We start from the raw sequence: 12,353 nt of genomic DNA on the forward strand, positions 1-12,353 counted from the left end.
AAAACCAAAATACCCACAATAACAAATAAACAAAATAAAACCCCCAAACAAACTAGGGAAAGGGCGCTGGGGGCTCTTTCCCTCCTTTTTTCCTTGTCCTTTCTATTTCTTTCTTGGTTTTCCCCCCTCCTTTTATGGAACACACTATTTTTCCTTTTTTTCTTGTCTTTTCTATTCCCCCTTATCCCAGATCCCACTCCCAAATATGTTTCCACAGGTGCAAGACTCCCCCAGTCTCCCCAGCAGGTGACACCTCCACCTCTTCCCCTCATCCCTCCCTGGTCACTGCATCCCACCTGCACGTCCTCCCCCTTCCTGGCATTCCCATCCCCACCCCGCATCTTTGTTCCCCCAAAACACCTGAAAAGGATTCCCCCTTCAATTTCCACAATAATTCAAGATCAGGAGAGCAGACCCCAACTTCAGGCTCTTTTTTCTCCATTTATTTTTTTCCATTCAGGAGCATTCCCACCCCTCAGGAATCATCTCCCTCTCAGGGGAACTGGGGCCACAACACTCCATTCTTGCCCCAGCTCCCACTTCTCTCCTCCAAACTCATTTCCAATCCTCCCCCTCATTTCCCTCCAGATTTGGGCTTTGGGGGCTGCTTTTCCCCATTTTTAGGGGCCTGGGGACATTCCCAAGCATTGGCCCTGAGCTGCTCCCAGAGGGAGGGAATAATCCTTCCCCTCCTCCTTGGGGCTCTCAACCCTCGTTTCTCTCCTCCACAGCATCTTTTTCACCCCAAAGTGGACTCTGGGCACCCCCAGTTCACCTTTCCCCAGATACAGGGTCCAGTGGCAAATCCAAACCTCTTTTCCGCCAGATCCCTCATCTCCTCCCTTTAATCGCTGTTTTGGGTGCTGACACCCCACAGTGACCCTGGGGGTTCTGCCACAGCCCAAAGTGGGGGTCACCCACTCCAGGCACTGCTGGAGCCAGGATGGGATCCAAGAACTCAGCACCAGCTTCAAGCTCCAGCTGGGGAGGGCAAGGACTCAGCTGGGACCCTCAATTTGGGATGGAGACAGGGACTATCCCAGTGGCAGGCTGGAATAATGGAATCTCCTGCTCCACCACCTTTTCCTCCTTCGCTTCGAATTCTACCTGAAGCACACAAGATCCCAGCTCCGTGACCTCTCCCGGCCTTTCCAAGCCCCCAAACCAGGGGGGACAGTGGTGTGTCTGCCTGCAAGGGCTGATCCACCAGCAGAACTCCCTATGCCAGGTCCCAGTCCATGTCAGATCAGCCGGGAATCTCCCTCCAGCTCTGCCCCAGGGTCACAAATGCCAGTGAAGTGGATCTGGGAGGAGAGAGGGGAGGGAGGCTGTAGGCCACAGCTCAGGTAGGCTTCCAGGGATTTCAGCAGCTGCCTTGGCTTCTTTTTGGTGGATAATTCCAGCTCTGGAAAGGTCAGAGGGGGAAAACGTTGAGGGAAGCAGGGCCTGCATGGTGTCAAGGGTCCCATACATTAGGTGTCCCGACATTTTCCCTTGGGTAAGGGCATGCTCATGCTTTCCCTGGGATGAGGAAGCACAGGAAGCCCAGTGCCAGCCTGAGCACCCTGAGATTGGAATGCAGGGAAGATGAGGTGAAGATGGAGCCCAGATCCTGATTTCTGAGGGATACATTAGTCCCACTGACAGAAATCCTCTCTGGAATAAGTAATTCATGGACAGGGGCTAAGCTATAGCTCCTTGTGAGCCTGGGGAGCAGGGAGTGTCTGCAGCACTTTGAGCCACCCTGTCACAGCATCCCTCTGGGGTGGAAAACGGGAGGAAAAACACCCCCTGAAGCACTGGGATAGGGAAAATTTGTGGAAAAACCTCAGTTTGAGGGTTAAACTGTGAATGTTTGGATTTTTTGGCCATTACAGGCCTTGGCATTAAGCTAGGATGTGCTGAGAACACAACGGGAGGTGTTTTGAGGTTGTTGTCCAGAGGTTGTCTCCCCAAGGAAAAGTGGGGAAGGAAAACCCAGGAAGACAAACCCTTGAGGAAGAAGCCAGCGTCGGCAATGGTCCCTTGCTGCCGCCTCCAGAGGCGGGAGAGCTGCAGGAAGGCAGCGGCGTACAGGTCATTCAGCACCCCGATCACCTGCTGCCGCTGGTTGCACTCCCTGCAAAGGGGGAGAGAGCTCAGCCACATCCTGGGAATGGGGAAGGACCCACAGTGCAGCTGGAGACTCCAAAATCAACCCCCCTCACCGGGAAAGCCGCTCCTCCTGCAGCGCCTGGATGACAATCCGGGTGATGTTCACGGACATGATGCAGAAGGGAAAATTCTGGAAAACAACCAGAATTGCAGCATTATGGAAGCTCAGATGGAAAACTCTCCTCCCCTCTGGCACTTCCAGCCCTTTGACACCGCATCCATGCATCCACAAATCCATGGGATGGATCCATGGGACAACAGCCCTACAGATCCAGGTTTGGATGGACGCTGGGGGTTCAGCCAGTCTTGTTCCCATGCTTAAACCTAGCCTAAAATCTGGAATTTAGGAACACAGGCTCCACTCACTCCCATTTACCTGCTGCCCAACTCTCCAGCCTGTTTATCCTACTCAAAGCCAGCATCAAACCTCTGAAATCCCATTCCCAACATTAATACAGCCTGGATCGGGGCACCTTCTTCCCCTCACAAGCACAAAGTGGTTCAGCATCCCCAAAAAAACTGAGAAGAGAAGGTTTTTGTTCTTTCCTTTCCCAGAGCAGGAATTCCAAGGGAGAACCCCTTGGCAGGGAGGAGGGGGAAGGTCATGCCTGGGTTTCATGCTGGGAGAGCTGGAAAATTTCCCGTGCCAGTGGCAAAGTCCGAGAATCCAGGACAAAGAACAGGATCTGCATCAGCCCCAGCATTCCCGTCCCACGCAGGTCAGTCCCGGGATCCGCACCTGGGAAGGTGAGCGACAGCATGGAGTCACTCCTTGTCACCTTCCCACTTCCATGGGCTGTTTATTCCCTGTCACTGCACTTCCAGAGTCCAAGAATCCTGGGGATTCCCTTTCCTGAAGGAAAGCTTTCAGGCAGCTTCCCTAATGGGGCCATCATCTCGCTCATCTGAGTATTAACTAGCCCCTGCTCCAGCCCACCACTCCCATTCCCACACTTTTCCAGGTGCTATCAGCCTTTTTAGGAACATGATACTGGGATGACCCAGCCAACCAGTCCAGATGTTGTACTGGGGCCAGTTTGGTTTAATTCTTCTATGGATAGAGGGATTGAGAGTGCCCTTGGGAATCCTGTAGGGATATGGAGAGGTGATCAAAACCTGGGATCAGTTTTGGGGTCCAAGGAGGACACTGAGGAGCTGGAGCATGTCCAAGGGAGGCCAGTGGAGCTGGGTCTGGAGCACAGGGAGTGGCTGAGGGAGCTGGGATAGAACGGAGTTACTCCAAGGAAGGTTTGAATGGATTTTGGGAATGGCCCTGGGGATCTCCACAGGCAGAGGGTTGCTCCCTCTCCTACCCTGGAAGCCCAGCTCCTCCCAGTGTGCTCCATAGCGTGGGCAGCCCAGCCTGGAGCGTGTCAGCTGCTGGTAGATGGTCTGCAGGATCCGCATGTGCACCCGCTCCGAGTCATCCAGGGCACCTGCAGGGAGGGAGCCAACACCCAGCTGGCTGAAAACACTCTTGGTGTCTAAAAAACATCCCTCAGTGCCCCAAGAACACCCCTTGGCCCCAAAAAATATTCCTTGGCATCTAAAAAAACAACCTCACATCCTCCAAAAAAACCCCCCTTGTTAACTAAAAATGCCCCTTGACACTGAAAACCCTCAGTAGCCAAACCCATGCCCCGTGGCACCCTAAAAATCCCCCTGGTTTCTCAAAAACACCCCTCAGCACCCAAAAGATGCCTCTTGGCACTCAAAAGATCCCAAATTCACCCCTCAATATTCTAAAAAAACAGTGCCCAGAGAATGTCCCTCAGTGCCCAAAACCAAACCCACACCCTCCAAAATTGTCCTCACAGCACCTAAAAACCAGAGCCTGGCACCTTAAAAACCCCCTTGGTGCCCAGAAAAGGCCACTCAGCCCCCAAACCCACAGGCCCAGGGTTTCCATGTGTGTGCAACCCCCTCACACCAAGGGACCGGGTGATTCCCATCCCGTTTGCCCCTGGACTGAGGGGCAGGAAGGCCATGGAGCCAGAGGGCTCCCACCTGGAGCTGTGTCCATAGGGAGCAGGGATGAGATCCAGCAGGGCACCAAGGGCACCCTGGGGCCACTCACACTGTGCCATGGCCAGCACCAGCTCCTGCTCTCCCCGGAGCTGCGGCCGGAGCTGGGGGGGCCCGCGGAGGCAGCGGAGCAGAGCAGTCAGGATCCCCCGGCGCCCTGGTGTCCGGACCTTCCCCTGCAGGACAAACAGCCCAAACCCATCAGGGAACGTGGCCAGAGGCAAGGGGAGGGGGCTGGTGCCCCCAACTCCTACTTCCTACACTCCCAGCAAGGAGCAGGAGCCGGAGCCCGGCCGTACCCGGCTCTCGAAGAGCTCCGTGCTCTGGAAGTGCTGCAGCGCCTCAGTGAAGGAAATCGGAGGGAGGGGCGCGCCTGAGGTGCCCCCCAACCCTGCAGGGAGGCAGGGAGTGGGTAAGACCTCCACTTACCCCTGACTCCCCCCCTGAATCATCTCTGATTCCAGGAGACTGAAAGTGTGGGGAACAAGGGGAAAATGGAACCTCCCAGCCCCTCCATAGCAAATAACGCCCCCAGCTTCTCCCCCACCCATCCTGCCCTCCAGGACGCAGCTCCTTTCCCTTTTCCTGGACCTTTCCAGTTGCCAGGCCTCTGTTAGTCCCAGTACCTGACTGGATCACTTCCAGAGCCTCCCATTCCTCCTGGGCCTGGCGCTGTTCCTCGCTGATCCCTGCCCAAGGGAAGAGGAACAGGAGTCAGATCTGGGTGGCAGACATGGAGTGGGGGGGTTTTCTCCCTTCCCCTCAAACCACTCAGTACACCCTGGGGCTGTATTTCCTCTTTTCCAAGGAAAATCCCAACTGGAGCCACCTGGGGAACCACAGGGTTTATCTTGCATTAATTTGGGGAATAATCTGACACCAGATTTGACTGAGACAATCCCCCAACTTGCTCCCTGGGGTCCCTCTGAGCCCTGCAGTTGACTTTCCCACCAGGAAACACCACGACTGATCCAAGGGAAGCAGGAAAAGCTCACCAGGGTCTGGGGGCTGCCTGGCTCCCAGCACCAGCTCCTGCAGGACACCTTCCTGTCCCTGAGCTGGAATCTGAGGGGGACAGAGGGAACAGTGTTACCCCCCAGGACAGACCCCAAACACCCCGAATTCCAAGGTTTTCCCCCAGGTAACAACCCCTGTGCGCCGTGGGAAGGTGGCTCAGGCCCCTTCAGGGGGGTCTGTACCCTCAGGATGATTTTATGTGGTTGTAAGGGTAGAAATGGAGCAATGAGGGGAAGTGGGGGGCTGTAACCCTGAGGTGGGGGGTCCCGCGGGTGTCGGCTGGGGGGGCTCCGGCCGGACAGAGACTTGCCGGGGGGACAAGGCGCTGCTGCCGCTCCTCCGGCTGCTCCTGCGGCCGCTCCGAGCCCCCGGCGCGGTTCATGGCCTGCGGGACAGGAGGGGATCAGGCGGTGGTGGGAATGGGGCTGTCCTGACGACTGACACCCCCAGAACCACCCCAGGTCCTCAGGAACCCCTCTGGGCCACTCAGGACTCTCCCATCCCTGGAAAGCCTCCGGCAGCCCTCAGCACTTCCACCCTTCAGGAGCCGTTCCCAGGCTCCCTTCAGCCGCTCGGGAATCCCCCAACCCGCTCAGGGTCCCCCGCTCCCTGAGCAGCCTCGTGCTGCCCTCAGCAGCCCCCAGGCTCTGAGGCCCCCCAACCTCTCAGGAGCCCGTTCCAGCCCCCGCTCAGCCCACCGGACCCCTCAGACACCTCAGGCTCCCCCCGCCCAAGGCCGCCGCACTGCCCATCCGCGGCCGCGCTGCACGCCGGGCGCTGCAGTCCGCACCGCCGCCCGCTAGGGAGGGGACACGGGACTACAGCGCCCGGCGTGCACCGCGCGACGCGGGGACGGAGGCACGCGAGGGTCAGCACCAAGTGAGGGACAGGGGTGGGGCCCGGTGGGAGGGGCGAAATTCGGGGGAGGGACCCAGAGAGGGGCTGGGGGCTTTCGGGCACTGCGCCAGTGCCCAGTGCCCAGTGCCCAGTGCCCGGTGCCACTACCAGCTGTCAGTACCAGCTCCCATTATCCCAGTGCCAGCTCCTGGTGCCCAGTGGCAGCTCTCACTCTCCAGTCCCAGCTCGCAGTATCCCAGGCCAGCTCCCGGTGCCCAGTGGCACTTCCCAGTCCCAGCTCCTAGTGCCCGTTTCCTGTTTCCTGTTCCCGGCTCTCGGAATGGCGGTTCCCGCCCCCAGTGCCCAGTGCCAGCCCCCGTGCCCCCGCCCCTGCCCGGAGTCCGTGTCCCCGCTGTTCCCGTTCCCGCAGTCTCCGTTCTGGCTCCGCGGGGCACAGCGGGACTCCGGGACGGCGCAGCACCATGTGGCTGCAGGCGCTGTTCTTCCTCGTCCCCCTTCTCCTCCTCCTCTTCCTCGTCCTCCTCCCCCTCCTCTCCCTCCTGCTCCCGCGGGTCCCGGCCAGTCGCAACCCGTTCGCCACCGACAGCCGCCGCTCGCCCGCCCCGCTCGTCACCGACAAGGCTGTGCGCAGGACCGTGGTCAAGACAGGTACGGGACCCCCGGGGCGGATTGTGGCATCAACAGCCCGGGGTGTCATCGCCCCCCGGGACAGCATTGCCCCCAGGGTGGGATCATCTGCCGGGTCAGCACCACCCCCGGGGTGTCATTGATCCCCCCGGGATGGCACTGTCCCCCCAGTGTCACCCCGCGGTGCCACCCGCTCACCGAGCTTCTGGGGGTCCCCCCATGCTGTGGGGCTCCCCCCCAGTGACGCCCTGCTCTCCCTGCAGTGTTCTCGGCAGAGAAGGTGCCCCAGGGGCTCGATGCCATCGTGGTGGGCAGCGGCATTGGTGGCCTGGCAGCCGCGGCACTGCTGGCCAAGGCGGGCTGGCGTGTGCTGGTGCTGGAGCAGCACGGGAAGCTGGGGGGCTGCTGCCACACCTTCACTGAGAAGGGCTTTGAGTTTGACACTGGTATGATTCGGGGCCCCAGATTCCCCCCAGATCCAAGGGAGGGGCTTGGGATACCCCCAGGGTGGGAATTGCACCCCTTGGGGTGAGGACCGGGGCTCCCCAGCACACACTTCGTATTAGACAAACCATTTTCCTGCTCTTCACCCCAAAATCCTCTGGGTGTAGGATACCAAAGCCCCCAAAATTCCTATATCCAGCCCCTATGTACTTCCCAGCATGGGGGATATTACCTCAGGACATATCTTGCTGGCAAACTTCTTGTGGCAGGACAAATTCTGGCTCTGCATGTCCCTGAATCTCCAGGATTAATTATTTACAGCAGAGATGAATAGTTAAGTGTAACAAAATTGCGAAATTACCAGCTGAAAACGCTATGGTCAGAGCCATTCACCCCAGCTGGGAGGCAGGCGTATCCCAGATTTTCCCTTTCCCTCCCACATGGAGCTGGATGGGGTGGGAGTGGATAAATAAGAGGGGTGGGAAAATAAAAAGGGTGAAAATAAAGGAAAAAAGAGGAAAATAAAGGGGAAAAAATGTCTGTTTTAGGGATCCACTATGTGGGGCAGATGCAGGAGGGCTCCCTGATGCGGTTCCTGATGGACCAGCTGACAGATGGGCAGCTGGAGTGGGCCCCGCTCCCAGCCACCTACGATGCCGTGGTTTTGGGGGACCCCCAGGGTGCTGGAAAGACCTTCCACATCCATTCTGGGAAGAGGGAATATTTCCGGAGGCTGAAGGAGCAGTTCCCTGGGGAGGCAGCGGCCATCGATGAGTTCCAGCAGTTGGTGAAGGTAGAGACATATCTGGGTGGAATAAAACAAGGGGAGTTTGGGTCTGGGGAGTCACACAGGGGGGAACCCCCCTGGCACCTGGATACTGGGCACCCCCAGGGAGTACAGCATCACCCCAAAGCATTGGGAAACCCAAAATCGCCTCTTTCTGCCGCAAAAATGCAGCGTCACGGTGTCACGGTGTCACGAGGAAGATTTCTTTCAGGAAGAAGTTCTTCAAGGAGTTGGGGCAGAGTTCTTTAAAGAAGTTTATTTAAAGAACCATTTGTTTAGGGAGCTTTTGGGGATGTCTTTTGGGAGGACCTTTTTGGAGGAGTTTTGGTGGGGAAGCTTTTTTGAGGAAGATTTTTTTTAAGGGAGGTTTTTGAGGGAGCTAGTACTCCCAGCTCCTCAGGATGCCTAGCAGTGAATTTAAGGGGAAAAAATCCTTTGGAGCATCTTTAGGGCATTTCTGAGCCCCTGGGCCTGCGCAGTGAGCCCCAGGCTCTCCCTGCAGAGCACTGGCCGCGGGGTTGTGCTGCTGGGGATCCTAAAGATGCTCCCACGGTTCCTGGCTGGGCTCCTGATCCGCTCCAGGCTGCTCCCACGCCTCTGCTCCTTCTCCCACCTGGCCTCACGCAGCCTCAAGGAGGTGGTGGATGGTCTCACCCCCAACCCTGAGCTCCGGGCTGTCCTCAGCTACCTCTTCCCCACCTACGGTAGGTCACCGGGATGCCCTGGGATGATGTTAAACCCTTTAGAAGCAGAAAAAAGGTAAGAACCCCTTTTTTTACATGCTTTTGGAAGGTTTGCAGGGACACTATGGTGGATGCTTCACCAGCATCCTTGCCCCCAGGTCACTGGCAGGTGACGTGGCCCCATTGTTCATCTCCATCTCTTTCCCTCTGCCTTCTTCATCTTCCCCATGGGGTGACATCGTTCCTGTAGAAGGGAAGGTTCCTGAGCCTCCCTGTTCCCTCCATCCCACATGGGTTTTTACTCACAGCCCCCCATGGCTTGGTCAGGTTGGTGATCACGGGCTTTGCCATGGGACACCCACACCCGACATCCTCCCTACTCCTCCAGGTTTCTCACCTTCCTCTTGGTGGCATGTCCAGGGTGTTCCTCATCCTAAAATAGTTAGGATGGGCTCCAAACCCAAGATTTTCCCAAACCCACCTTGGCTGCCCCTTTTCCCAGGTGTACTCCCCTCCAAGGCCAGCTTCTCCATGCACAGCATCCTGGTGAATCACTTCCTCCACGGCGCCTGGTACCCCAAGGGTGGGGCTGGGGAAATCGCCTTCCACACCATTCCCGTGATCCGGAAGGCCGGAGGCAATGTGTTTGGGAAGGCACCGGTGCAGAGGATCCTGCTGGACCCCCAGGGCAGAGCCTGTGGTGAGCACCAGCCTGGGATGGGGCGAGGGGCTGCTCCCTACGGTGAGGTTCCTTTTACCAGCCCCTCATTCTTCTCCCTCTGGGTTTTCCCTCCCAGGTGTGAGTGTCAAAAAAGGCCAAGATCTGGTGGATATCTTCGCTCCCGTGATCATTTCGGATGCCGGGATCTTCAACACCTATGAGAGGCTGCTGCCAGCGGAGGCTCAGGCTCTGCCAGGTCCCGCGTCAGCTCTGGTTACGGAGCACGGGGTTACAGCGTTAATCCCATCCTGAGCCTCATCAGAAAGCGGATTTATCAATTAACATTGGCAAACCCCCCATTGCTCCTGTACCACAGCCCTCAAAACCCAGCCCTGGCCACTCACTTCTTCACGGGGGTTTTATTAAGCTTAGATTAATTGGCCCAAATTGGCTGTAGTTTGCAAAGTCCTGGTTTGGTGCAAGGATTCCCTGAAAAACTCAGTGCAGGGCCCCAAAATTAGTTGAAGTTGATGGAATGTCCACTTAATGCTGGATTGCCAGAAAATCTTCTGGAAGGGGCAAGGATGGGAGGGGAATGGTTGGGCAGAAGGGGACAGAGGTGCTTGGGAAGGGGCACAGTTAGGTGGATGGGTCACAGCTGGGTGGAAAGGGGATGGTTGTGTGGATGGGAAGGGTCAGGGTTTGGTGGGAAAGGACCAGGATTGGAGAAACCACTTCTTTGTGGCTGAGGACCCTAAAAAAACCTGATTTCCCCCAGGAAAGACTAGTTCTAATTCCCCTTTTTCCCTCCACATTGCAGAGATCCAGTCCCAGCTCCGCATGGTGACCCACGGTGAGGGCGGTTTCACCGTCTTCGTTGGCCTCAGCGGCTCGAGGGAAGAGCTGGGGCTGGAACCCACCAACTACTTCATATTCCAAGGGAATGACCTGGATGGGATGTAGGTTTGGCTTCACCTTGGATGTGCTTGTTGAGCGTAAGGAGATGAATTCCTGGGCAGTGACTCAGAGAATGGGGATTTGGCTGTAAGGAGGATTCAGGGGAAGGTGTGCAGTGAACCCCAGGCCTTTCCCCTCATGCAGGATGAAGCGCTACCTGGGCTCGTCCAGAGAAGAAGCTGCCAACAACATCCCTTTCCTCTTTGTCACCTCACCATCAGCCAAGGACCCCACCTGGGAAATGAGGCACCCAGGTAAGGCTGACACCCAGCCACAAATGCTTGTGAGGGGTTTCAAAACTCTTGTTGGGTTTTGGTGATCCCAAACAAGGAGTTTCTGCTCAGCTTTCCATGATCAAAGCTGCTGAGCACAGGGCTCATGAACACAGTCTTTGGGTTTACCTGGATGAAGGACACGGAACCCCAAAGGTCAGGGGACATCTCCTGAGTTTGGCTGGGGAGGGTTTGGAGCAGTGACAGGGTGGGATGAGGGTGGGCAGAGGGACAAGCACCCCAGCCTTGTCCTCCTGCAGGTAAATCCACACTGGCCATCGTCACCTTCGCCAGGTACGAGTGGTTCAAGGAGTGGAAGGACAAACAGGTCCACAAGCGGGGAGATGACTATGAGGACCTGAAGAAGACTTTTGTGGATGCCATCATGCAGACTGTCTTCAAGCTTTACCCTCGCATCGAGGGCCGGGTGAGGAAACACAGGGTTCAGGGGTCCTGCAGCTCCTCTCTGGGTCCCCTCTACCTACCAAGGACCGTGGAGTCATGGGATGGTTTGGGTTGGAAAAGGCCTTAGAGCTCATCCAGTTCCACCCCGTCATGAACAGGGACACCTTCCACTAGACCAGGCTGCTCCAAGCCCCATCCAACCCGGGCAGACCTGGATGACCATCCCAGGATGATCATCCAGAACCATCCTGGGATGGAAACTGGCCAGAACCACCACCCCAGGGTCTGTGAGGAAACCCAGCCCAGCCCAAACCCCCCACACCCAGGTTCCTGCAATGCCCCCCCATCCCTGCAGGTCGAGTACCTCTCGGGTGGGACTCCCCTCACCAACCAGCACTACATCGCCAGTCCCCAAGGGGAGTTGTACGGCGCCAGCCACAGCATCCCGCGCCTGCAGGCCGAAGCCATTGCTGCTGTGCGGGCACAGACGGCTGTGCCCAACCTCTACCTGACAGGTGACGGGGCCAGCAGCGTCCTCAGAGGAGGAGAGCTCTGGGGGAGCGGGATGTGGGGGGAGAAAACCTTCCGTGCTGAAATGGAATAAAGGGCAATGGAATAATGCCTGGAAAAGCAGAGTTCCATGGTCCCAAGGGGAGGAGAAATGGGCTGTGCTCCTCCAGCCCTGGGAAGTCTCCTTGTCCAGTGCACGATGGGGCAGGATGAGCCCCTTTTTCTGCTGGAGACAAGGAAGGGTCAGGCAGGGAGAGGGCTGTGGGTTCAGACCCCAGGGATGGTGTAAGGGCAGCTGGAAGGTGGGGAAGGTGATGCCCAAAACACCGCTGGTGGTTGATGGGGATGGAATGGGGAGAGAGGGCTGCTCACAGCGGGACCAATCTGCTGCTCCCTCCTTTCAGGGCAGGATTTGTGCCTGGGGGGGTTCATGGGAGCCCTGCAAGGAGCCATCGTCTGCGCCAGCACCATCCTCAAGCGCAACCTCTACGTGGATGCAGCGTGGCTGAAGATGCGCTTGCAGGCCAGCAGCTCCAAGAAGGGAGACTAAAGCCCAGCACCCCAGCACCAGGGACCCCTGCTCCCCATCACATCACCCCCACCTCACTCTCAGCTGTCACACACCTGTAGCAGACCCATCTCTATTTGCAGCTGAGGGATTTCAGTCCAGGAAGATGCCGTTCCCATTCCCAGACAGATTGTGCTGGACCTCACACCCCCTCCAAAACAATGCATCCCCTTCCACCATCATGTCTAGTGCTGGTCCCTGGCCATGAAGGGACTCGTGCTCCCTCGCCATTGCCCCAAGGCATCGGTGGCACAAACACACTCTCCAAACATTCTCTGTCTGCTGGTAAAACCTTGGGAGCAGGATCAAAGTCCTCTCCAGACGGGAAGGGAAGCACTTGAGACTGGAAGAAATAAAACAGTGATAATGATCCTGAGATTTGTGC

General features: G+C 57.4%; 2 protein-coding genes across 4 annotated transcripts; one reads left to right on the top strand and one right to left on the bottom strand.

Moving 5' to 3' along the window:
- Nucleotides 1-421: 421 nt before the first annotated feature.
- Nucleotides 422-6,375, bottom strand: ELMOD3 (ELMO domain containing 3). 3 transcript variants are annotated; one of them, XM_086865280.1, is made up of 11 exons: nucleotides 6,266-6,375; nucleotides 5,507-5,581; nucleotides 5,175-5,244; nucleotides 4,806-4,868; nucleotides 4,479-4,570; nucleotides 4,232-4,355; nucleotides 3,468-3,590; nucleotides 2,763-2,893; nucleotides 2,208-2,284; nucleotides 1,992-2,119; nucleotides 422-1,405 (listed from the first exon to the last, which is right to left on the bottom strand). In XM_086865280.1, exons 2-11 carry the CDS (start codon nucleotides 5,576-5,578, stop codon nucleotides 1,242-1,244), a joined length of 1,044 nt encoding a protein of 347 aa, XP_086721406.1. In that variant the 5' UTR covers nucleotides 5,579-5,581; nucleotides 6,266-6,375; the 3' UTR covers nucleotides 422-1,241. The 3 variants fall into 3 exon arrangements, with proteins under 3 accessions (XP_086721406.1, XP_086721405.1, XP_086721407.1); XM_086865279.1 differs by having other exon boundaries at nucleotides 6,215-6,375; XM_086865281.1 differs by lacking the exon at nucleotides 6,266-6,375 and adding an exon at nucleotides 5,911-5,947.
- Nucleotides 6,359-12,344, top strand: RETSAT (retinol saturase). The gene is made up of 11 exons (XM_023940852.2): nucleotides 6,359-6,702; nucleotides 6,945-7,127; nucleotides 7,674-7,918; nucleotides 8,415-8,616; nucleotides 9,098-9,295; nucleotides 9,393-9,512; nucleotides 10,077-10,215; nucleotides 10,358-10,467; nucleotides 10,746-10,912; nucleotides 11,246-11,405; nucleotides 11,805-12,344. Exons 1-11 carry the CDS (start codon nucleotides 6,516-6,518, stop codon nucleotides 11,948-11,950), a joined length of 1,857 nt encoding a protein of 618 aa, XP_023796620.2. The 5' UTR covers nucleotides 6,359-6,515; the 3' UTR covers nucleotides 11,951-12,344.
- The last annotated feature ends 9 nt before the right edge of the window (nucleotides 12,345-12,353 follow it).

The sequence above is a fragment of the Cyanistes caeruleus genome, chromosome 29 (assembly GCF_971803275.1).
Source record: "Cyanistes caeruleus chromosome 29, bCyaCae1.hap1.1, whole genome shotgun sequence".
Taxonomy (NCBI): Eukaryota; Metazoa; Chordata; class Aves; order Passeriformes; family Paridae; genus Cyanistes; species Cyanistes caeruleus.

Excerpts from the sequence above, each read along its gene's own strand:
- ELMOD3 (XM_086865280.1), bottom strand. The coding sequence starts at position 5,578 with ATGAACCGCGCCGGGGGCTCGGAGCGGCCGCAGGAGCAGCCGGAGGAG. Across the intron at positions 5,245-5,506 it reads AGCAGCGCCTTGTCCCCCCG|ATTCCAGCTCAGGGACAGGA; the intron begins GCAAGTCTCTGT and ends TGTCCCCCTCAG. Across the intron at positions 3,591-4,231 it reads GGTGCTGGCCATGGCACAGT|GTGCCCTGGATGACTCGGAG; the intron begins GTGAGTGGCCCC and ends CCCTCCCTGCAG.
- RETSAT (XM_023940852.2), top strand. The coding sequence starts at position 6,516 with ATGTGGCTGCAGGCGCTGTTCTTCCTCGTCCCCCTTCTCCTCCTCCTC. Across the intron at positions 8,617-9,097 it reads CTACCTCTTCCCCACCTACG|GTGTACTCCCCTCCAAGGCC; the intron begins GTAGGTCACCGG and ends CCCTTTTCCCAG. Across the intron at positions 10,468-10,745 it reads CTGGGAAATGAGGCACCCAG|GTAAATCCACACTGGCCATC; the intron begins GTAAGGCTGACA and ends GTCCTCCTGCAG.